This window comes from Balaenoptera physalus, assembly GCF_965194825.1.
Source record: "Balaenoptera physalus genome assembly, chromosome: 1".
NCBI lineage: Eukaryota > Metazoa > Chordata > Mammalia > Artiodactyla > Balaenopteridae > Balaenoptera > Balaenoptera physalus.
In genome coordinates, this window is record NC_138882.1 from 59,035,232 (window position 1) to 59,060,932 (window position 25,701).

Here is a 25,701-nt window from a genome sequence, read left to right on the forward strand (position 1 = left end):
CTTCATCTTTGTTTTCAAAGAAGTGGTCTTAATTTTTCTTCTTATAGGAAAAGTTTAAATTGGTTCATTGTAAATATATCTAAACTATTAATTTTTGCAGTTTTCAATTATACAAAAGCTACGAGAAGAGGGCAGTAGAGATCATCTAATCTTAAATCATGATGTCATCCATTCAAGTCCTTGGCATAATCCCTGGTCAGTAAGAGCACAGAATACCTGTATATGCCACAAATGATCTTTAATATATATCAGAAATTACTTTCAAAAACTGGGAGATTTCTACTATAGCCATGCATTCTTTAACATCTTGTTCATTAGCAAAAATCAGCAATGCAGCTTTCCTTAGGTCTTCATGGGCTAACATTTTATAGAGTTCCTCGGTTACAGCAATCCTTTCTCTGTCTGTACCGTCCACAACAGTTATTACAAACTCTGTTAGTGTAATAAGTGTTCCAGGAAGAACGAAGAGACTCTTGGCCACCAGTATCCCACATTATGAAATGTGTATTAATCACTATTTCTTCTACATTGCTTCCTATTGTAAGGGATGCATGTACAACTTCATTCACAGAAAACTGGTAAAGGATGGTAGTTCTCTCTGCATTACGCAGTCCAACAATGATAAGTATGTGCTCCTGGTGGTTGAACAGTCTCCCTATCCTGGTGAAGAGAATACACGTTCTTAGGCAGCAGGCCCCCTCCAGCCACCAGGGCCACCTAGCCTCTCCCACTCAGGCAGAAAGGGAGGCAGAGATGTGCCAGAGCCTCAGCCTCTTGCTTGGAACTGGAGAGAGACCAAAGCCCGGGCCACAGATATTGGCAGATATTTTCTCAAAAATAAGTTTGGGGAAAAATCTGATGGTATTTGTTGCCAAAGATAAAATTCAAGCTTTCAAATGAAAATTACAATTTTGGAAAGCTTGTATCTGTCACTGGGCACTTACACCTTCTCCATACTTAAAGACTTATGATGAGATCAGTCATGATGTTAATGTGATTTTTTAGATATCGTTTAATGAAATCCGTCAACACCTGGACGATCTGCATAATTCAGTGATTCAATATTTTTCAAATGATCAATGTGCAGTGTTAGAAAACCATGCATAAAAGTTGTATTCAAAATATAAGACAGACCAATGGATTTTAGAAAAATTTACCAATATGATTTCAGATTACACATTGCAACTAACCTTTAAGGAACTTGTCAAGTTGTGGTGTAGTATCAAAGAAGAATATCCATAATTTTCAGAGAAGGCTATTAAAATACTCCTCGCTCTTCTAACTTCATATTTATGTGAGACCAAATTTTCTTCAGCTATTTCAACCAAAACAACATATCACAACAGATGGAATGCAGAATCAGATATGAGAATCCAGTATCTTTTGTTAAACCAGAAATCAAAAAGATCTGCAGAAACAATGTCACTCTTCTCACTAATTTTTGTTTGGGAAAATAATTAATTTAAAAATAAAAATGTACTATTTTTGCTAGCATGTAATGGGTTAAATCTTAATCTTAAATCTTAATTACTGCTACAATAAAAGAGCTATATACAACTCTTTGGGATCCTCAATAATTTTTAGAGTGTAAGTAGTCCTGAGACCAAAATGTTTGAGAACTGCTATTCTAGGTAAAGATACAGGAGCCTAAAGAGGTTAAATGACTGGAACAAGGTTGCATAACTAGAGAGTGTTAAAGCCAGGAATTAAATCCAGTTATGTCCAACTCAAGTTCTTTCTACTAAGTCCATTGTCTTAAACACAGAAGACTGACTTAGAAGTGCATTTAATGTATGCCTTACATATGAAATTATTATACAGATATCCCATCTAATATTTTTATTGTGTACTGGTTATTTCTCATGTCATGAAATAACTCGCTTTCCATGAAACAAGAAGAAAGTATCCTTAAGGCAGCATCTCTAGGATGAGTTAGGCTTAACAAAAAATCAGCAGCAAGGAATGTGGTCAGTGTCACAGTTCTGGTTCTTCAGAGAGGGGAACTCTGGAAAAAGACAGTGCAGCTGTATAGATGCATTGTTTTATTCCGCCAAAGCCCATGAGCATAAAATGACATAAAAGCCAAAGCCCACAAGCATAAAACGTCACACTCATCATCTAACACATCTCTTCCCAACAAGGAGAAACTGCTCATAAGACAAAGCTCTCTTGAAGCCAATAATAACTATCGATATTGTAGCTGGCAGTTGCTTACCTTGTTTTTAAAACTTGCAACATAGAATAAATCTAAATTCCCTAGGAGGCTGGGGAGATTGGACTTGGAACCAAAACCTGGCTTACAGTTTACAATTAGTTTGTGTGTTCCAAAACCCTGGTTGTGCTGTTTCCAACTTTATCAGTAACTAGGTTCTTTATTTTTGAGAAAATATTTAATTAATGGGAATTCCCTGGCAGTCCAGTGGTTAGGACTCCATGCTTTTACTTCTGAGGGCCTGGGTTCAATCCCTGGCCAGGGAACTAAGATCCCGCAAGCTGCGTGGTGTGGCCAAAAAAAAAAAAAAAAAAAAAAAAAAATAGTGACATTTCCCTGGATTTCAGAATAAGCTTTTTTCCTGACAGGCAGGACTGAAGAAAAGCTGAGTGATGCCCAAAGTGACTAGGTCTCTGTGATGCCAACACGAGATTGTATGACATCTGGGGACTTGGGGCCTTTGGTGTCTGTAGCCTAGAAAATATTCTCTGGATTTTGGGTATCTTTTGTAACTCTCATTTACAGGATAGAAAGACAATATTTTGGTCAGAATTAGGTTCTAAACAGTGAATAGTAAATTTATTATATTTAGAAACTAGGTAATGCAGATGTGGGGTAAATGAATGTAAAGTTGCATTTTCTTACCTAATAAAGGGCATCTCTAGAAATTCCCTCCACTGAGAAAGGGTAGGCAAGAGTTGGACGCCTTTCTCACCATAAGAACTCTGCCAGCAAGAATTTTCTGGCTCCAGAGTACATCCACAAATGGGGAGAGACTGGGTTAAAGGACAAACTTTAGGGAAAAGCTCCACCTAATGGCATCAGTGAAGGTCACACTCTTCACAGCCTATTGAGCATCAGAAATTAGACCTGGAAGCAAAGCTGATTTTATTTTCAAACAGAAAGATTATAGTATCGAACTGCTTACAGCACTGAGAAAAATAGGCTGGAATATAAGACTGATATTTGGTGTTTATAAATTGTAAATCAAAAGAATGTCAAGGCAAAAGTGAAGATAAAGTAGAAAAGAACAATGTCATTAATCAAGGCCTTATTCCCATTTTATAATTACTAATTAATTATAAGCCTTTATTTGTGTCAACAGAACGTATAAGAAAAGCACAGTGAGTTTCAGTGTTCACTTTTCTACATTTGAGGTTGGTTTAAGGTCAATTAATATTTTCAATTACTTATAATTGGGGGAAAGTGTTATTCAGGGATTAATGATTATTTTAAAAAATAGAAATGTAAGCAGAATACTGATTAATGAAATTACTGTTTTCTTTTTACCACAGATGTCAGTTTTGTTTAACCTTAAACTATAAAATACATAGATATATCTGTATACTGTTTACAGATGGATAATATCATTATCTTACATTTAAGTAATGCTTTAAAGTTTTTCAAAGCATTTTCACTCACACTATCTTCCACATATATTACCTCCTAGGATTCTGGCATGAAGAGGCCAGTGAGGGAGCCAGGGCAAGTACTGTTTACATTTCACACATGCAGGAAGGGACGCTAAGAGAGGTTTATACAACTTGCAAGGTAAAGCACTGATTAAGATTTTGTGACTTTTATTTCAGTGATTTTTTACTTTATATCATGTTGCTTCTCACTATATTATGTTGATAGCTGAAATGTCATTATCCAGCTTACTTTATAGGATTCTCTTGATGAGGCTGGTTGAACTGACCCCTCCATCAACGGACCAGTCTAAAGGGGCAAGAATCTTCCCACATTTCACATATGGTTTGATTACCTCTGTCCTAAGAGAACAATCTACTATCTGGGTATGAAAAACATGATTAGAAAACACTATGCCATTATGTTACTCTGTCAAAGAGCCATGTTTCACACCTCTCCAAGTAAAAAGAAACTTCAAAAAAGTCCCAAATAAAATAATCCTAATAATGCATGCTCTCGTTAAAATTGGATACCTTTTATCTGTTTCTTCATTGAGGTGAAGAATGTTGCCTGGATTCCTTCCATTTAAAAACTTGAAGTCAGATCTGTGGCTGAACTCCAGATCTGATTTTAGTCTTGGGGAAGCAAAGAGGACAAAACTCAAAAGCTCAACTTTCTGGATGGCATGGATGATTCAATGAGCTCTTTTCTGTTTTTGAGTCTGTTGGCCAGGAGACCTGGATATGATAGGGCTTCAGTTCCTCAGGCGGGATAGAATCTGGGGCATTGCTCATAAGGTCGTGGCCCTGGAAAGATTTGGGGAAGGCTATGACATCTCTGATGCTTGGCGCTCCAGTGACAAGGCACATCAGTCTGTCTAACCCTGTAAAATACAAAGTTAATAGATGAGAATGTAACCTAAGGTTGGGGGTGACTTAATTTTTCTATAAAGGTTGTAGAAAACTGTTAAGTAAGAACCTTTAATAAGTTGCAGCTAAGCATAGTTCCCTGCCTTTTTAGAGAACTTTTGTTTGTTTGAGAGGTTTTTTTTATCTCATTCCAGAAAAGTGCTCAGGACTAATATTCACACGCTACTGGGATTAATAGTCACAGCAATTAATGAGTCCTGAGCAAGGGCTTACTGAAGGTTGAACAAAATTAGGTGCTGTGCAGGGGACTCCAAAAACACAGAAGGAAGTCCCTACTGTTGAGAGCGTACAATCTAGGTAAGCTACCTAGAACTTCTCACACTCTTCCTTGTTTGATAAAACAAGCAGTGTGAGCAACCAAGGCCATCAGAAAGGCACTGGCTCTCATTAGTTATCTACTTCATACATAGTAGTGTATATATGTCAATCCCAGTCTCCCAATTCATCCCGCCCTCCCCTTCCCCCCTTGGTATCCATACGTTTGTTCTCTACGTCTATGTCTCTATTTCTGCCTTGCAAATAAGTTCATCTGTATCATTTTTCTAGTTTCCACATATAAGAACCTACTGTACAGCACAGGGAACTCTACTCAATGCTCTGTGGTAATCTAAATAGAAAGGAAATCCAAAAAAGAGATATATGTATATACATAGCTGATTCACTTTGCTATATAGCAGAAACAAACACAACATTGTAAAGCAACTATACTCCAATAAAAGTTAATTAAAAAAAAAAAGGCACTGGCATATTCCTACTTTCGCACAAGCTGAATACTGTGGAGCAGTACTTTTCACACTCTTATGAATTTGTCTGTGAGCCTCCAGGGATTTGAGCAATATTGACTTAAGACTCTGTAGTTTCATTCTATTAAAAAATCTTTCAAATGCAAATTATCAGTTAAGTTTTATCTTTACAAATGGTTAAATATATTTTTAAAGTATATCATCAGGGAATTCCCTGGTGGTCCAGTGGTTAGGACTCGGTGCTTTCACTGCTGAGGGCCCGGGTTCAATCCCTGGTTGGGGAACTAAGATCCTACAAGCCACACGGTGCAGCCAAAACAAAAAGTCATCAAAATGAAAAACACCAAATTAAATTCTTTAGAACCCTTGGGCTCACCCCCTACCCTCTCTACTCCTCCACTCCCCCTAACCCCACCCTCTTCCCCATAAGCTGAGCGTCCAAATTTGACACTTAGAGCTACAGAATGAAATTTAGCTTGTAAAAGGACAGATTGTTTACCTATGGCAATTCCTCCATGAGGGGGCGCCCCATAATCTAAAGCCTGGAGCAGATGGGAGAGCAATTTCACGTCTTCCTGAAATTCAAAAGATAATTCAATTTAAATACACACTGAGGGTCCACTAGGTGCCACACAATACAATTAGTTGCTAAAGGGAAAATAAAAGTTGAGTTAAAAAAGTACCTTGAGGGGGGCTTACCCGGTGGCGCAGTGGTTGAGAATCTGCCTGCCAATGCAGGGGACACGGGTTCGAGCCCTGGTCTGGGAGGATCCCACATGCCGCAGAGCAACTAGGCCCGTGAGCCACAATTACTGAGCCCGCGCGTCTGGAGCCTGTGCTCCACAACAAGAGAGGCTGTGATAATGAGAGGCCCGCGCACCGCGATGAAGAGTGACACCCGCTTGCCGCAACTAGAGAAAGCCCTCGCACAGAAACGAAGACCCAACACAGCCATAAATTAAAAAAAAAAAAAAAAAAAAAAGTACCTTAAGAGGTTTACAGTTTAGCAAGAGAATATGACAAGTCACAGATACTACAACATGCAGGGAAATGCCTGGGGCTCAGTAAATGCAGCTATTATTATGCTGGTAATGCAGACAGGGTAAGACCAATTAAGGACATGGAGATGTGGCCTCAGAAAGGTAGGATGAAAGAAGGAACCGGATCTGTCAGAGGGACCAAGAGGAGAGAATGTTATTAGAAGGGCAACAGTGCAGATGCTGCCGGAAGGTAGGATGGCTTGTGGGCCAACAACAGACCACTGGGTTTGGTGACCGTGCAAGTTCCTTTTGTGAGGCAATGCCTGTAGAAATGTTGAAAATGTGTCTGAAGTGGTTCCCTAACCAGTCTACAGATCACAATCAAGTGGCAAGCTTTTAAGGAACAAATGCCCAAGCCTCACGTCTAGAGCTTTTTATTTAATTGGTCTGGTAAGGAGCAGTGAGTGTTTTTTTTTTTTGTTTTTAATGTTTTTCAGGTGATTCTGTTCTAATGTACAGAAGGGCTGAGAAACACTGGTGGGTAGGGAAGAAGTGGAAGCAATGTATTCTCACTGACATTTTGAGAAGCTTGAAAGGAATGAAAAAAATAGGCTGGGAAACATTAGGGGCTTTGGCTTAAGAGGAGAAAAGTTAAGGGAGTTTGCAATGTTTTTAAAGCTAAAGGGGGAGTTTGGTGTTGAGTTCTCCAATCCTATTCTTAGAAATAAAGTTCCTGGGACTTACCTGGTGGCGCGGTGATGAAGAATCCGCCTGCCAATGCAGGGGACATGGGTTTGAGCCCTGGTCCGGGAAGATCCCACATGCCGCGGAGCAACTAAGCCCGTGCATTACAACTACTGAGTCTGCACTCAGCCTGCGAGTCACAAATACTGAGCCTGTGTGCCACAACTACTGAAGCCTGCGCGCCTAGAGTCGTGCTCCGCAACAAGAGAAGCCACCGCAATGAGAAGCCCACGCACAGCAACGAAGACCCAACGCAGCCAAAAATAAATAAATAAAATAAATAAATTTATATTAAAAAAAAAAGAAATAAAGTTCCTCTATCCCACCTCACCCCTGTTAGTTAATCCCACAAAATGATCTTTTAGGATCAGACTCTTGGACATTTGCCTTCCTAAAATCTATCCTAGCCTCCTAAAGAGTCATCAACAAACTGCAGATTCTTAGGCTTGCATCTATAGAGACTCTTCTTTTCAAAATTCTGATTAACCCACTCTCTGTCATTAAAATCTACCCCCACCTCAAATACTAAGTGACATAAAATCCTTTCAAACCTTTCTCTCTTTCTCTAGCATTATCAACATTTTCAGTCATTTCAGACTGCATCCTTTTTTGAGCAGTGCAGTGGTTAGGAGTTTAGGAGCTTGGGTTCAAGAACCAACCTGCCTGGATTCGAATCCTGGCTCTGTTTGCTTCTGTGCTGTGTGACTTTGGGCAAATTAATTCATCTGCCTCAGTTTCTTATCTTTAAAATGAGTAGAATAAAGGTCTTAATTTAAAAAGTAACTGTGAGGGACTTCCCTGGTGGCACAGTGGTTAAGAATCCACCTGCCAATGCAGGGGACATGGGTTTGAGCCCTGGTCTGGGAAGATCCCACATGCCGCGGAGCAACTAAGCCCGTGTGCCACAACTACTGAGCCTGTGCTCTAGAGCTCGTGAACCACAACTACTGAGCCTGTGCTCTAGAGCCCACGAGCCACAACTACTGAGCCCACGTGCCACAACTACTGAAGCCCACGTGCCTAGAGCCCGTGCTCTGCAACAAGAGAAGCCACCGCAATGAGAAGTCCGTGCACCGCAGCGAAAAGGAGCCCCCGCTCACCACAACTAGAGAAAGCCCACGTGCAGCAACGAGGACCCAATGCAGCCAAAAATAAATTAAAAACAAACAAAAAAAGTAACTGTGAGGATTAAATGTATCCATGTGTATAAGGTACCTAGTGCCTGGCATATAGTAGTCACTAAAAAATACATATTATTATTTATTTTTCAAAGTCTAACACTAAAGGTAGAGAAATAAGCTTGATACTATTCTATATCTAGTGAATCCTCCATTCATCACAAATTTTAACAAAACAGACAAATATTACAGTTTTTTAAAAAGGCCAAGTTAGAAGATGATGTTACCTTTAGTACTGTTGCCAGGATGTAATGCTGTAGCTCTGCATCATGAATTCGGATAGAACCACCTCCTATCTCACTGCCGTTTAAAACCAAGTCATAGTGTTGGCTACGGACCTAGAAGATTCAAAGAGCCTTTATGTTAGAGAAAATCTCTGGTTTTCTGTTCTGTACGTTGAAGACCCTGTAGCTACTTAGAGACAATGGCTCAAACCCAGCAATTTCTTCTGGGGCTTCCAGAACTGGGTCAGACTATGAAACCTGAAGTTCTTTGCCTTGTTTCCATATTTCCTTTTAATTTGGAAATATAGATATGTTACCTTTTGGGGCTCAGTGTAAAGGAGGTGGACGTCACTGGGGTGGGGAGCAGTAAATGGGTGATGGGCTGCCTCCAGCTCTTCGGGATTTTCCTCCTTGGGAAAGAAGAGGGGGAAATCCACAACCCAAAGGAAAGAGAACAGAGCTGGGTCACGAAGCACCACTCCTCTTGCTTCTAGAAGGTCAGCACACTCCAGTCGTAATTTTCCCAACAAAGAGCACTGCAAACAGAAGATACAAACGTTGAGCTAACTGCTGTGACAGAGTAGGCAGAAAATGACACAACATGGATTCTAAAGCCAGGCCTTTCTCTGAGAAAGGATTAGCCAATTTACAGATGAGGTGCTCTTAGCCTCTCAGGAGAGAAAAATCTGAGGATGATCTGACTGCGACATGGTTGAGAATCGTCAGACTCAGCCGACTTGGTGAGTATCTGCTAACACAGTGACTGAGAACACAGGTATCAGAGCTTGATTAACCTGGGTCTGTATCTCACTTTGGCTACTGACTTAACTTCTCTGCACCTTTTTCCATAGTAAAATGGAGATAGAAATATCTACTCCAAAGACTGTTGTGAAGATCAAGTCAGATAAGCTCTGTAATACGAACCAGCTATTATGATTATTATTTCCTTACTGTTCCTGAAGGGTTGTGGTGAGGATCTGATGAGAGCCTGGAACACACTTAATGTTCAATAATGTTGGCTGTTATTAGACAGACAGTATGGATTAGAGGTTACATTAAGAATGTGACTTCTGGAACTGGACTTTGTGGGTTAGAAACCTGGCTCCTCTCCTCTACCTCCTCGCTGTGTGAGTGTGAACAAATTCTCAACCTCTGTGCCTCAGTTTTCTTATCTTTTAAGATGGTAACAGTATCAATACTTCTCTCAATAGGGTTGGCATGAGGATTAAGTTAGTTAATATACACCAAGTACTTGAAACAGTTGTGGGCAGACAGAGAGTGCTAACTGTGATAAGTGCTAACGATGACAGGCAGGGCATCCCTGAGAAAGGGCAATTAGTCAGAACAGGAGACATGCCTGGAGACATGCACAGGGTGTCACTCTGTAGCCTATTCTATCTGACACTTAGATATCCGCAAAGGGCACCTTCACTGTGACATATTCAGAATGCTAATGTTATTCCTCACAAATCTGCTTTCTAGCTTTCTCTCAAGGAAGTCCCAATAGGAATTAGAGTGATGCCTTTCTGGGAAGAGAACAGGAGCAGTTTTAGTTCATGCCAGGGTAAAGTTTAATGGCCAAATGAATTTGCAGCAGGATTTTTAATACAAAATCCCAAATTCTTTTTTAAGAAATGCATTGACAATAAAATTTGTAATTAACTGGTGCATCCCCCAGCAAATTTAACAGTACTGGCTCATGGCTGGTATTAAAAACTAATGTTGATAAATGAATTAATTAAAAAAAAAAAAGACTGTAGGGAATTCCCTGGCAGTCCAGTGGTTAGGACTCCATGCTTCACTTATGAGGGCCCAGGTTCGATCCCTGGTTGGGGAACTAAAATCCCACAAGCTGCGTGGCGTGGCCAAAAAAAAAAAAAAAGAGGGCTGTAATATCAAGAAAAGTTGTAATTATGTAGCTTTCCTCACTCTACTATTGCAGGGAAAGGTAAGGACAGTGGATTATATTTAGCTTTGTAGCTGAACTCTGAAACTTTTCCTTTGGAAGATATGATAAATAAACACAGTGCAAATATAAATTAGAAGAATGAACTTGATAAAGTACTAATCAGACACTATAAGGATATCATACTATAGTGTAAGGATGAATTTTTATTTATTTATTTATTTTTGGCTGCGCCCCATGGCTTGCAGGATCTTAGTTCCCCAACCAGGGACTGAACCCGGGCCCCAGCAGTGAACGTGCCGAGTCCTAACCATTGGACTGCCAGGGAATTCCCAAGGATGAATTTTTATCATGTTTGATCTTTACAGTATATTTTCAATATTCATGTTTGAGTTTTACACCACACTTTGTATATTTTATAATGATCCCTAAAGTTAAATCCATTGTTCCATATGTCTCCTGAAGAATGGTGATTTAGCCAGTGCACGGCAGCCTGCACCACCTCCCAGCTGCTGCTCCTGAGGAAAAAGGGTACTGCCTCAACCAAGTAGAGCCAGGGGTGTCTGCCAGCCCAGCAGCCCTCCAGCAGTCTGATCTGTCCCTCCACATTTTCAGGAATGCATTATGTACAAAAGTTTGGGACAACCAACTTTTCTTAATCTGTAAAACTTCAAAACTGAAAATACTTTTTCACAGTTGTACAATGAATACCAATAGCTCTCTACCTAAGTGGCTTTCCTAGAGCCAGACCTAATCGCTGTGAGCAATGCCAATGTAGGCTGTTAGCTGATAAACTCTAGTTTTTATACAGTGCATTTTATTACAGTGCCAAAAGACATAAAAACTCATGCAGAGCAGCTCCAATTTATGAAATTAACAGTCAATTTCAAATATGTACTATACACACAGGAGAAGAGAGGCATCATTCAGCATCAACAGCACAGATGCCAGGAGGTAATGTTGCTTACTGCTTTCTTATGCTCTCCGGCAGTTAGCAGGACCACATCCTCCTCTTGGGTCTCCAACAGTCTGATTAGTCCCAAGCCTTGCTCCTCCATTATGATCTTAGCAACTGGAGAATTCCAGTTGTTATTGGTTTTCAAGAATATAGGTAAGACTTCCTGTGACAAAGAAAAAGACTTATACATTTTTCAAAAATCGGGGTTGATTTATTTTTCCTGGAGTACAAAGATTTCTTGTTTCCAAAAGAAAATGAACCTACATGAGATTATCTCTATTCCCTCCCTGAAGCCCTTCAAAACGATACTAAAGGAATCTAAAAATTAATCTCACCAAAATGAAAAAAAAAAAAGAAAAGGAATGAAGGGTGGGAAGGGATATAAGAGCGAAGAGATTTCTGAAAATTTTTGGCAGGTTGCAGGCGAGTGGAATAGGAATGACCAAAGAAGCAAGATGCAGGAAGCTCTGGCCTAGAGAACAATGGAGCAGCTTCAGCACAGGAAGGAACTGATCTTACCCTGCCAAATCCTAGAGGTACAGGGCTCTTAAGAAGAGCCCTGGGGTGATAGCCAACTGTGTTGTTGCTCACCCAAAACTAAACCTAACCATTTACAAAACCTAACCATTTACAAAACCTAACCATTTCTAAACCTAACCATTTACAAAAGCCCCTTTAAATAGCTTTTTAAATGGCTCATATTCTTAAATATGTACAATTAACAATCACATCACTACACACTGAAGAAGCTACAGCATTAAAAAAAAAGAAAAAAAAGACCCAGATAAACAGAAAAAAAATGACCCTAGAGGAAAGAGGTAATTTAGGGACCAAAAAACGTGAATCCTCAAAGATATTAAAAAAGGTATTTTATCAATAAGACTGGAATAAAGTGTAATGAAAATAAGCAAGAAAGAGCTAGTGGGAAATAAAAATATGATTGCTTAAAAAAAAAAATTCAACAGAAGAGTTGAAGAAATCTCCCAGAAAGAATAAAAAAGACAGATTTTCCACAGATGAAAGACATGAGCCTTCATATTCAAAGGGCCCTTCAAGTGTGCAACACACTGAATGAAAAATGACTCAAAGTTATACAGACTGTGAAATTTCAGAGCATCAGGAATCAGGAGGCTGAAAGCTTCCAAAGGGAAAAAAAAATTAGGTTTACTATAAAAGAATACATTCATACAAACATCAGACTTCTTATCAGTAACAGTAGGTATAAAAAAAATAAAGCAATGCCTCCAATGAGCTAAGGCTCATTGTCACATGCAACTATTTAAATTTAAAGTAAAATGAAATAAAATAAAAAATTCAGTTCCTCAGGTATATATTTGCCACATATCAAGCATTCAATAGCCACACTGGCTGGTGGCTACCATAGTGGACAATGCAGATATGAAACAGTTCCATCATTGCAGAAAGTCTACTGGACAGCATTGTTCTAAAGGGATATGACTACCAATTCAGAATTTTATACCAAGCCAAATTATTAATCAAGTGTGAGGTTTTGAACACAAAGACATTTTTAGACATATAAGGATTCAGAAAGTTTCTCTTTCACATGCTGTCTTAGGAAGTTACTTGAGGATATAATCCAGCACTAGTAAGAAAGAGGAAGATCTGGGATCCAGGAAAAGAGTAGCTTCAACTCAGAAGAGGAATGAAGAAAATGTCCAGAAAGACAGCTGTGAAGAGGTACAGAGTAATTAGGTAAGGCCTGTGTATGTGAGCCTTACCTCTCATTGCAGGAGGTACGATGCAAGGTTTAAAATGGGTAAGTAGGGGCTTCCCTGGTGGTGCAGTGGTTAAGAATCTGCCTGCTTGTGCAGGGGACATGGGTTTGAGCCCTGGTCCAGGAAGATCCCACATGCCTCAGAGCAACTAAGCCCGTGCGCCACAACTACTGAGCCTGCGCTCTAGAGCCCGTGAGCCACAACTACTGAGCCCACGAGCCACAACTACTGAGCCTGTGCTCTAGAGCCCGCGAGCCACAACTACTGAACCCGCGAGCCACAACTACTGAGGCCCGCAGGCCTAGAGCCCATGCTCCACAACAAGAGAAGCCACTGCAATGAGAAGCCCGCACACTGCAAGGAAGAGCAGCCCCCGCTCACCACAACTAGAGAAAGCCTGTGCGCAGCAACAAAAACCCAACACAGCCAAAAAAAAAAAAAAAAGGCATTCTGATAAAAACAGAGGTACTCTGGTATGGGACTGGAATAGAGTGAGCTAGAGTAAACACTTACTGTATTGAACTATTAATCCTTCTTTACTATTTGTTTTTTTTTTAAACCATGTACATGCAGCATATTGCTAAAAATAAACATTAAAAACAATTCAAGGCAAATCAAGTTAAAACATATTAATACATTTTAAAAATATAAAAATTCAGGAAATTAGGAAAGTAAAAAAGAAAAGAGGAGAAGAAAGAGAAGAAGAAGAAAATGTAATAATAGTCTCATCAACTAGAGGCTGCCAAAGTTAACTCTCAGGCTTATTTCGTGTTCCTGTGGTTCCTAAATACAGGTTTCAAACACTAGTAAAATAAAAACAGAGAAAATTGGGAGATATAGGGTTGACAATTTTGAATTTTATCAAAGGCATAAAACAAACCCCAAATATCTACTATTACCATCATTTCATAAAAGAAAACACATTTCTATAGCAAAAAATGAGAAGTATAGTCCTTTAAATTCATTTAACTTTGTGAAAAGCTTTTTATACCCCTGGCTTTTCTTATTTTGCCTTGACCCATTTTGGAAACCATTATCCTTATCTTTCTTTTTTCTTGAAAAATCCCTTTGAACTTGATGTATGAGACTTGTGATGTGTGGTAGTAGAGGTGGGTAGTCCATTTCCTTTTTTTTTTCCTCTTTTTTTAAAAAAATTGCAGTATAGTTGATTTACAATATTGTGTTAGTTTCAGGTGTACAGCAAAGTGATTCGGTTATTCATATATATATATTTATTTTTTGATTCTTTTCCGTTATAGGTTATTACAAGATACTGACTCTAGTTCCCTGGGCTATACAGTAAATCACTGTTGCTTATCTATTTTATACATGGTACTGTGCATTTGTTAATGCCAAACTCCTAATTTATCCCTCCCCCACTTCCCCTTTGGTAACCATGTTTGTTTTCTATGTCTGTGAGTCTGTTTTTTGGTAAATAAGTTCATTTGTATTGTTTATTAGATTCCACATATAAGTAATATATTTGTCTTTCTCTGACTTACTTCACTTAGTATGATAATCTCTAGCTCCACCCATGTTGCTGCAAATGGCATTATTTTGTTGTTCTTTTATGGCTGAGTAATATTCCATTGTGTGTGTACACACACACACACACACACACACACACACACACACACACACACACACCCCACATCTTTATCCATTCATCTGTTGATGGATACTTAGGTTGCTTCCATATCTTGGTTATTGTAAATAGTGCTGCTATGAACACTGGGATGCATGTATCTTTTCAAACTAGAGGTTTGCTCTTTTCTGGATATATGCCAGGAGTGTGATTGCTGGATCATATGGTAACTTTATTTTTAGTTTTTTAAGGAGCCTCCATACTGTTCTCCATAGTGGCTGCATCAATTTACATTCCCACCAACAGTGTAGGAGGGTTCCCTTTTCTCCACACCCTCTCCAGCATTTATCATTTGTAGACTTTTTGATGATGGCATTGTAGTTTTGGTTTGCAATAATTAATAATTAATGATGTTGAACATCTTTTCATGCGCCTGTTGGCCATCTGTGTGTCTTCCTTGGAGAAATGTCTATTTAGGTCTTCTGCCCATTTTTTGACTGGGTTGTTTGGTTTTTTGATATTGAGTTGTATGAGCTGTTTGTAATTTTGGAAATAAAGCCCTTGTTGGTCACATCATTTGCAAATATTTTCTCCCAGTCCATAGGTTGTCTTCTTGTTTTGTTTATGGTTTCCTTTGCTGTGCAAAAGCTTATAAGTTTGATTAGGTCCCATTGTTTATTTTTGCTTTTATTTCTTTTGCCTTGCGAGACTGATCTAACAAAGTATTACTATGATTTATGTCAGAGAACGTTTTGCATATGTTCTCTTCTAGGAGTTTTATGGTGTCATGTCTTATATTTTAAATCTTTGAGCCATTTTGAGTTTATTTTTGTGTATGGTGTGAGGGTGTGTTCTAACTTCATTGATTTACATGTGGCTGTCCAGCTTTCCCAACACCACTTGCTGAAGAGACTGTCTGAGTAGTCCATTTTCAATCCGCAAATACAGTGTTTATACATGGTTATGATCAGTGAATATATAGTTCTGTATTCTCCTTTTCCTACAAATCATTATAACCTGAACATTTTTCCTACATTACAAACTTTTAGTTAAGAGACAAAATTTTTAAAAGGAACTTTAATATTTAATCCTTTAATTCTACCTTAATTTATTTAATCACTCCCATATGGTTTCATTTTATTCCTGTAAATGATACTGTGCATAAGTGTCCTCATATCTAAGATCCTTTCTTTAAAGTACAGAAAATTATTGACTCAAAGAGTCATATTTTAAAATATGACTATTTTTAAAGTTAGTGATTCCAAAATGGCTGAGGTAATTTATACTTCCAGTGACAGTGTAAGAATGCCCGTTCCCTGCTCCTCCGCCGTATTTTAGTGCTACTGTTCACCAAGCCAAGAACACAAAGTGTATCTGTCAAAGGAAAGGTATATTCATAATTCTAAAAAGGGTATGGGAAGAACAATGAATACTGGCTTTCTTTCATACCTGCCATGCTTTCATTTAAACCTTGGGCACATGGGGCTCTATTTAATTTTCCCAACTGCATTAAAGTACCACTGTTTATTTTAAAAGGCTATGGTTGAACTTTCACATTCTGATTAATGGTGAATTCAACTAAGTTGAAGTTTTGGAGTTATACCCAGGGGTAAGATTAACTTTAAAAATAAAAAGAAGAAAAGTAGAATGATCTGAAATAACAAGCCCCTCAAAACTAATGATAGCATAAGAGCTCAAGCAATTAACAGTTAAAAATATAGAATCCCTAAAAGAAAGGAAAAAACCTGCTCCTTACCTGATTAAAATGGTCAGCTGCAAATTTTCTAATGGACTCAATGTCTTTCCTTTTTAAGTATTTCTGATGAAAGAAAATCAAAGTAAACTCATCAATATGACACTTAGCTTCACAAACATGTTTATGAAATGAAATGGGAAACAAATATATTTTGTGTTTTTCCATCACAATAATAAGATTCAATAAAGATTTAAGTTCTGTTGTCAAATGACAAAATTTTAAGGCTTGTTACAGGGTGTATTTTTTTCCAATTATGCAGGTCTTATTGGAAATAGCTGTGAATGTATTCCACAGAAGACTGTGTATCTATAATATGTTCAAAATGAATCTTTGCAACTGAATTGTGAAGGATCAATAAAATCAATAAGAGGATTCAGAATTTGATTATTTCAAGTCTCTTAAAATTCTTTATATCTTTTCTAAATTACCTCAATGTGTTTCTAAGTGAGACATTATGGCTATCATCATCACTAATATTCATGGAGCACTTAATTAGGTATGGGAGATATAAAAAAGGTGAAAACATGGTTCATGGCCCTGCAGTCCTTATAATCTACTTGGGAAAGAATTGGACATACTCCAATTGGGGTAAATAATAATAACAAGCAATATATGTTATACCAAGCTTACCCAAACACATTCAATATGTCTGGACTAGAATACAGACACCAAATTACTTTCACTGAACATATGAAGTGAAAAAAAAAGTAATGAGACTGAATTCTTATCCCCATTTTAAATATGCTAATAGGCTTATGTATCCAACTGAATAGCCTTTCAAAATAGTAATCTTATTCAAAATACTTTTAGAACTCTTCTTAAATTATTTTCAAAGCAGGTGTACTAACTACAGAAAATAGACATGCCCCATTACTTAAGAGTCCATGCTTACCCAACCCAACCCAACCATTCTTTCTCTCTCCTACCCTCATTTCCCTTCCTTTTGCTTTTCATAGCTCCACCTCCTTTCTCTTCCCATTATTAATGCAATAGACCCCAGAGCATCAGAAGACCAAGAACCAACACGCAAGGGCTATGCTGGAGCTGATATGGGGCTGGGAGCTGTTGGACAAACTGAGGCTGGAGACAGAATAGGAATACTATTTTATACTCATCACTGGTGGAGATAAACTCAAATGAAGGAGAACTTTACAGCATTATTTAAAAGGAAAAATAAAAGCTCTAGATCTCGAGAGTGTAAACTCATATTCATAAAGTTTTATCATTTTCTACTTATAGTTTTAGAGACACTATTAGACTTTATATGAAAAAATGCATTTTTATTTAAAGAGAATTTTTCTTTCTAAAGTTTAAATGTACCAATGTTGAACATATTTACTTCCCAAATGTACATTTTAGAGAAAATACAGAATTGTGCTCCACTTACTTCTCCTTCAGGGATACATATGGCTTTGATGGTTCCTTGGGGTTTACTAAGCGCATCCTGAAGAAATCCAACCTTTGTGTTTCTGAACATATCACTGATATCTACAATCTGGAAAATGGATAACAGGAAAAGGTAATTAAACGTGAAGTAATGTTTATCTCAAAACCTTTTTTAAAAAGTAAATTTATTTAGTTATTTTTGGCTGCATTTGGCTCTTTGTCGCTGCGCGTGGGCTTTCTCTAGTTGCGGCGAGCAGGGGCTACTCTTCATTGTGGTGCATGGGCTTCTCATTGCGGTGGCTTCTCTTGTTGTGGCTCACGGGCTCTAGAGTGCTGGCTCAGTAGTTGTGGCTTGTGGGCTCCTGAGTGCAGGCTCAGTAGCTGTGGTGCACAGGCTTAGTTGCTCCGCGGCATGTGGGATCTTCCCAGACCAGGGATCGAACCCGTGTCCCCTGCATTGGCAGGTGGATTCCCAACCACTGTGCCACCAGGGAAGTCCCTCAAAACCTTTTACAAACAATATTTTAAAGAGGAAAGTAGATCTTGTTAATGTTTATAGAGCGCATTCATAGAGTGTTTACCATGGGCTGGGCACCATGACAAGTGTTAATGTACTAATTATTCATTAGTAATAACTCACTTCATCTGCACAACAAGAGTATGAGGTAGGCCCTCTTATTATCCCCATTTAATAGATGAGAAAACCAAGGCACAGAGAAAGAAATGACTTGCCCAAGATAACACAGCTAGTAAGTGGCAGAGCCAGAATTTAACTTAAGCAGTCTGACTTAAGAACCACCATTTCATATTACAAAAGAAGAAACAAGGAGTAGTCAAGCTGGCTGCTGTAAATAGGCAGTTATGACTTTTTTGTGTGCTATGTTTTTTTCATTCTGAGAATTGAGCACTGCCTATTCGTGGACCAAGCAGAACTCAGTTTCTAAGGAATCTGCACTGAGAACTGAGATATAGAAATGTCACCAGCATTACAGTGATGAAGGGCTGTTGCTGTCTAAGAGCAAATAACAAGAGGCCTGCTAAGGAAAACTGCTCTGTGTAAGTTCTACTGTTACCCTTAGTTAAATATGTGTAGATCTTAACAATATGAATAAACATTTCCATATGTTTGAGCTCTTTATAGACCAGGGAAAAAGAATAAATAACTCTTAATCATTTGCCTTTCAAGTGCCATTTTAGCTTAAGAAAAATTCAAGAGGAAAGAACAGGTTTTTTTTTGTTTTTTTTTTTCCTTTCAAGTTACCATTCGTATCCATGTAACTAATAACTTGCCAGTAATAAAAACATTATAGCAAGAACCTTGCTCTTGGAAATGAATCTTGGAACACAGTAGACAGAGAAAAGGCACTGTAATGCTAACATGCTATTATTCTCTCCTGCTGTAGCTGGGTAACAACAAAAGTAACACGCTAAGGTAACAACAAAAAATATGATATAACAGTGTGTGTAACTGGTTGTAAACATCAAAGTGGTTCAAAAGACTATAGGACTATTCGGGGGCAGAGTCTTGGAAAAGTGAAGAAAAGTACCTTCATCCCAAAGCGAGTGTCAGGTTTATCAGTTCCATAGCTGGCCAACGCCTCAGCAAAAGTCATACAAGGAAAAGGAACCACCACAGGATCTTTGTCACTGGGCCATGAATACTGGAGCAAACCCTCAATTAGACTCTGGATGCCAGTCTGTTCTACAAAGGACATCTCTATGTCAATCTGAAACCAAAGCAACATATGGAAACTAACTTGAAGAGCCACAATATTAGTATATACATACATATTTATATATTTCTCGTTTCAAATTACCATTGGATTCTGTTCTTAATACAAGGGGAAGCAGGTTAAATATTACTGTACATCTAGTGCTTTACATACATCAAACTGTTAGTTCCCACAACTATCTCATGGCTTAAGGCTCAGAGAGGCTAAGTGACTTGCCTGAGTATGTACGGTTACATTACATTTGATCTTAGGTCTGTCCAACTCCAAATCTTATGGTTTTTGTGCTGATTACTGATTTCTGTGCCATACTAATTAATATGATATCATACAGAAACTAAATCATAATAGCTTTGATGACGTTGACCAGATAAATAGATTAAGTATCAACATACAGAATTGTCTGTTTTAGTGCACAAGAGATTTTTTAAAGAACTTTGTCATATCATGACCATTAAAACACTGTAGGAATCTGTCATTCCTTAGTTTATGACCATATTCTTTATAAATGGATCAAAAATTAAATAACTAATGCCTCAACTGCAGGTTAGTTTAATTAAATATCTGATAGATAAAATGTAATGAGAAGTATATATAATTTCTGTCCTGGTTTTGACATTCTTGGCTGTAGCAAGGCTGAATCAGTAAGAGATGAGTGAATATAACTTAGTACCTGAGTAAATTCGGGCTGTCTGTCTGGTCTTGATCCTTCATCTCGATAACATCGGGCAACTTGAAAATATCTACAATTGGAAAATAGTGTTAATTGAGTCAGGATTCTAGAAACACACACACACTTTCCCCCAAAAGTTCCTGGCAATGCAGGGTACGAAACAATAATGATACTAAAAGGGCATAACAAATTTTAAAATTCTTTATGATACTCTAATCTAATCAGATGCATAGTTGACCCATGAGACGTTAACTGCTCAATATATTCTTACAAATATACAATGGCACCTTTGGATATTCATATATTAGACTGACATGCAAGGCAGTCCATGCTTCTTTATACACACTCTTTTGCTTCAGCCAAATTGAAATACTCACTGCTCCATGAATACACTTGAGCTTTCCTGTGCTATGCCATTCCAACTCTCATCTTCATCTGCTGAAACGCAGCTCTGTCCCAGAAGGCCTAGTTCCCAAAGTTTTTCGTGATATTTCCCAAAACAATATAATTTCAAACCTCTTAATACAACTAATTTGCAACACTCAACATACTTATTTTTGGTTTACATCACAGTTGATTTTAATATCCTATTTTGTCTTACTAGATTTATTAGCTCCTTGAGAGCAAAACCTATTCTTTTTTGTTTTTAACCCCCTACCCCATCTACTAGCATAGAGCTTTGTACACGATGGTCACCCAATAAATCTTTACATAATGACTACACATTTTTAGGGTATTTTACAAGTATTTTCCAAACTCTCATACATTTTCAAACCTTCTTTTAAGAGATTAGACAACTTTGTGTTTCCTTTTCCCCTTTCTTCCCCCTCTTTTCCTTTTCTGACCAGTACTATCATAAAGAAAGCTCACCTGTCTAAACCACCAACCATCAGAAGCTGCTTAAACTGCTGAGGGCTCTGAGGGAGAGAATAAAACTTTCCAGGTTCCCTGGATGGTATTACAAACTCTTTTGCACCCTTTGAATGAGAGAGAGGGAGAGCAGAGATATTATTAAAAAGCAAATTCAAGATCTGGTAGAAGTCAATACTTCAGTTCATCAATGAAATCAACTAAAGAGCAAAGTTCCCACAGTGACAGATCATTTCTTGCTCATCCTTTAGTCCCCAAAAGGCTTGCACATAGTAGGCTTTAAATATTTGTATACAGCAAGTATTAAATGTATGCTTGTTGAAATGAATGCCCAATTCTGTTACTAGCTAAAAAGGATTTTGTGCATCAATTCCTAGTCAAGTAATTCCTAACTGCTTTTCTAAATTTAAACTATAATTTTATAAGTCCATAGACTGTATAAATACCAGTGTTTGAAAATGTCAGTTCTTAATGAACAATGGATTTATTTTTAATGAACCAATTCATTATTGATTTGTAGCTATAAACCTCAATGGAAAGAAAATGATGTAGGATTAAAGGATTCTGACTAAAAGTACTGACCCATATAATTTTCTCAACTCTTAAAATACCTAGTTAGTCTGAACATCCTAAGGCAGTAAAATAAATAAAAGAAATAGAACTAAGGGAATATAAAAGCAAAGTGGTCCAGTTTCATAATTAACAGGACATTATTAGTAGGCTGATTTAAGGAATATACATACCCCTGGAGTCCTTTTAAATAATGTTGGTGTTTCTATATCCACAAACCCTAAAAAGAGAGAAATATCAGAATTTAAAAGATGGGAATTTACCAAATATGATGTCTACAATACAGTCCAACAAATCTGAGGCTACCCTTTAATTAGGAATTCTGACTGAAATAAGCTACGAAGCATATTGATTCTGGTTTCTACAAACCCAAGAGGGAAGCTGAAGATTTTCATAAAATTCTATTCTGTTCATAAAGTTGGTAATTTTGTAATGTAATAATTCTGTTTGATAGATTCTTGTGTACTGAACTGTTCTGGTTTTTCTTGTGTTCTGCTAGTGTAGCAAAAATAACACAAATACAGTAGGAAAAAACCCAGGACTGACTGAAGAGTCTAGTTTCATTCACATGACATTTCTGAGCTCCCAACAAATGATGTACAAGCATGATAAAGAATTAAGAAAACTTACAGATAACAACCAAAGGGCTGGTCCACCTTCAACAGTGATGGTAAATACTTAGACAACATTAACAGGCACTACCACCTTTAAAAGGCTGTATTTATGACCCACTAGGGAACTAAATTATGTTTTATGTTACTAAATTATGTTCTAGGATAAAACACATGGAAATTACTGTTTCTTCCCTTACCATGTAGATTACAGAGATATTCCCGCATTTTCATGACCATCTGGGACCTCAGTCGCAGGTTATACTGCATTTGGACACCACGCAAATCTAAGTAGCGATACCGCAAACGAAGAGCCTCTGTTTTCTAAACAAATTTAAAGATTTTTATGTTTAAATATTTTTCAAATATTAAAAAGATATTAACTTTAGATACAGATTGTGAATTTTCAAGAACTTTAGCTCTTTCTTTAGCTTCCACCATTTGTGCACACACACCACCATCCTTAATTCCTATGACTTCTAGGCTTGTTACTAGCATAGATTTTACATTTTTCAGTGAACCACACTTCACTGACTGAAATTTGCCTACCTTACTAAACATTTATTCATTCTTTTTTTTCCGCCTTTTTTCTTTTTGACCACGTGGCTTGCAGGGCCTCAGTTCCCCGACCAGGGATTGAACCCGGACCATGGCCATGAAAGCCTGGAATCCTAACCACTAGGCCACCAGGCCACCAGGGAACTCCCTACCCATTCATTTTTAAGCCTGGAGTTTAATCCTGAAAAAAAAAATGTAAAGATTTCAAAGATCATTAGAAAATATATACCAGGGCCAAAAACAGCCACGACTTTATGACCTGGATGGGACGACAAGTTTAAGAAATGCAAGCGAGCAGCAGACGAATCTCTACAGCTGTACTAGTAGGAACACAGTGATAAGGTCTGCTTATTTTCAAGGCTGGAATTCTCTGCATCCCTCCTGTGCTGACAACCTTTTTTAAAAAGTCCTTTCCCCTGGAATAGTTTATTTCTTTGATACTAGAAATAGAAATAGAAGAACTACCTGTCATTTCTCTTTCTAAAAGCTTAGAGCTGGTGGAAAACTGCATATTTCCTTTTTTTCCCCACAACAAGGTCAACTCTGTAATTATACTGCTTTTTCTAATTAAAATATTAAGTACTGGGAACTCAATTGTAAGACTAAGTGGCCATGCAATTTAAAAAATCCTTTACAGATTAGTTTATAAATTAGGTATATATAAGTCTACAACTGTAGACAATTGTGACAAAGCTGAAAATTAGCTGGGCTTACATATCCAGTGCTGTCTAGCTTCCTCAAAGAACATCCTAAATTACAGTAATCATATTTATATGCCTTATAAACATTTTATCACTGTTAGAGGCTTAAACTTAATATATGCAGGATCTCCTACGCCACGTGGCCATTTCTAAGGTAAATGTAAATTTCCTCTCAAAATGTAAAACCATAGCAACAAAAAAAATGGAACAAAATAACATCTAAGTCTTAAAGACAACCTTGTTTCCAGCTGTCTGAAAAAACATTCTAGGTGTTCAGGAGCTGCGACAGCTTAATGAACTGTTGATATTTAAGAACAGTTCACCAGGAAATTGTAAAACTAACAGAATAATTCATGATATAGCTATAATAACATGCTTAATTTTGTAGAAGTTAAACTTTTGCTTTAAAAAACTCTGAGGACACTTTACTGGTTATCAACATTTTCTAGATACTCTATTTTATTAGTAACAGAGGATGGCACCTTCACAAAGTCCTTAATTTCAAAGGGCAGCTTCTTGCAGGAATTCAGAAGTTTAGCTGTTTTAACTTTGATTTCAATCTCACCTGTTGGCATTTTCTTAAAGAGAGAGAGAGAGAAAAGACCTATTTTAAAAATCACTCATCAGGACATGTACACAATGAATATTTATAAAACACAAGCATTTATTTACATATGTAAAACACGGGGTGCTTATAGTGTATAGTCTAAAACATAAATGTCTGTGTACGACTTTGACATTCTTATGTATATCTGTGGCTGATGAGCTCATTACCAAATGTCTTAACATGCATATTTACATAAGCGTTTATGTTTGCAGTGAAGATTTTAAAATCTGTAGGTTCATTTGTAGAACCTGCAGAGCTTTAGTGCTGGATATCTAATAGATACTCAGTCGCTGTTGCCTGAATGTGTTGACAGACAGTGCACATGTACACAGGTAAAATTTAAATAGACAGTTTCTAAATTACTAACTGGATTCTCTTGTCCTGGAGGTCGGGAAATTACTGTCCCGGACACTTGCACCACAGATTCCATGGGCGCTTCACATAAAATCTTCTTCACAGAAGCAGCCGACTACAGAATAAGAGGGGAAAATAGTTCCAACAAATAAATGAACTTAAAGGACTCTGCAGCAACTGTAGCTTATGGCTTAGAAAAATGTTAATACTCATAACTTAATTGCAATAAATACTGGGGCTTCTCTTAATGACTTTATTAAAGAATTTGGTAAACTGCATCCCCATTTTGACTCCGTATAATACAGCAAGTAAAACTATTAAGAATTAAAAATTTTTTTCCTTAAAGGAGAATAAGGAGAAGAATGTTTAATGCAAACAATTCCCACATACTTTAAAGGCAACTGTCTCCAGGGTTAGCCTTAGGGGCAGTTAAATCCAAGAGCAATAAGGGAGTCCAAAGTGAAGGAGTTCTCCTGGGTTAGCTACGCTCATCTCTGCATCCTGATCCCTGAAAGATAACCCATGGCTCTTTACTTACTTCAAACATTAAAAGCTGAGTAAATCTTATTTTTCTCAGGTGTACAAACATTTGTAAATATTACCAAAATAGAAACCAATGATGTTCAGCAAGCATGATGAGAGTTCTTTATTTTATCTAAATTTAATGGTAATTATTTTTTGAGCAGGTAGTACCTTCACATGGCTCAAATTCAAAGGGTATAAACAGATCTACAGTGAAAAGTCTCTCTCCAGCTCCTTAGTTCCCCTCCCCAAAGATACCCAATGTTATGTGTCCTTCCAGGGACAGTTCATAACATACACACACATACACAAGCCCTTTTTAGTACAGATAATATCACTCTACATGCTCTTCTGTATCCCGTTTTTATATCTAACAATATACCTTGGATTTTTTCCCATATTAGTACATAATAAGCTTCTTCAGTCTTTTCCATAGCTGTAAGGATGTACATTATTTTTTACACCAGTCTCTTACTGGGTAACATCTAGATTGTTCTTTCGATTAAAAATATTTCAGCAGTGAATAACCTTGTATTTGTGTCATTTTGCATCTATGTAAGTCTACGTGTAAGATAACTTTAAGATCATTGACTACAAGTGGAACGAATGGTTCAAAGGATATATGCATTTATAATTTTGATATTGCCAAATTGCCATCCATAGAGCTAGTGCCAAGTTATACTCCCTCCAGGAATGTATGAGCACTTGTTTTCCCAAACACAGTGTGTTGTCAATCCAGTGCATAAAAAATAACAATT

At 37.6% G+C, this 25,701-nt stretch overlaps 1 protein-coding gene, 1 long non-coding RNA gene and 1 pseudogene across 8 annotated transcripts in view; 1 reads left to right on the forward strand and 2 right to left on the reverse strand.

Annotated features, from left to right (window-relative positions):
• Positions 1-4,174, reverse strand: LOC309651343 (ADP-ribosylation factor-like protein 5A pseudogene; annotated as a pseudogene). Its single transcript has 2 exons — positions 4,156-4,174; positions 1-730 (listed from the first exon to the last, which is right to left on the reverse strand). The product of its transcript is annotated as an ADP-ribosylation factor-like protein 5A pseudogene (transcript).
• Positions 1-22,521, forward strand: part of LOC309649379 — a 30,085-nt gene extending 7,564 nt beyond the window's left edge. Inside the window, exons 5-7 of one of the 4 annotated variants that reach the window (XR_014257063.1) lie at positions 2,581-3,763; positions 17,760-17,880; positions 22,409-22,521. This is a non-coding gene — a long non-coding RNA (uncharacterized lncRNA). Of the gene's footprint in view, positions 1-2,580; positions 3,764-3,869; positions 3,954-6,996; positions 8,365-12,860; positions 13,481-17,759; positions 17,881-22,408 lie in introns of those variants that run through there. The other 3 variants (XR_014257066.1, XR_014257064.1, XR_014257065.1) reach the window with 3 other exon arrangements.
• The window catches only part of DARS2 (aspartyl-tRNA synthetase 2, mitochondrial), a 25,232-nt gene continuing 2,612 nt past the window's right edge, over positions 3,082-25,701 (reverse strand). The window contains exons 3-17 of one of the 3 annotated variants that reach the window (XM_082437902.1): positions 24,812-24,929; positions 24,435-24,536; positions 23,943-24,038; positions 22,402-22,525; positions 21,764-21,810; positions 21,021-21,127; positions 20,151-20,220; positions 19,295-19,474; positions 17,749-17,856; positions 16,362-16,424; positions 11,295-11,447; positions 8,738-8,956; positions 8,424-8,534; positions 5,794-5,869; positions 4,011-4,505 (exon numbers count right to left, since the gene is read on the reverse strand). In XM_082437902.1, the coding sequence (XP_082294028.1) occupies positions 4,291-4,505; positions 5,794-5,869; positions 8,424-8,534; positions 8,738-8,956; positions 11,295-11,447; positions 16,362-16,424; positions 17,749-17,856; positions 19,295-19,474; positions 20,151-20,220; positions 21,021-21,127; positions 21,764-21,810; positions 22,402-22,525; positions 23,943-24,038; positions 24,435-24,497 (1,632 nt within the window). In that variant the 5' untranslated portion in view covers positions 24,498-24,536; positions 24,812-24,929 and the 3' untranslated portion in view covers positions 4,011-4,290. Of the gene's footprint in view, positions 4,506-5,793; positions 5,870-8,423; positions 8,535-8,737; positions 8,957-11,294; positions 11,448-16,361; positions 16,425-17,748; positions 17,857-19,294; positions 19,475-20,150; positions 20,221-21,020; positions 21,128-21,763; positions 21,811-22,401; positions 22,526-23,942; positions 24,039-24,434; positions 24,537-24,811; positions 24,930-25,701 lie in introns of all 3 variants that reach the window. The other 2 variants (XM_082437900.1, XM_082437901.1) reach the window with 2 other exon arrangements.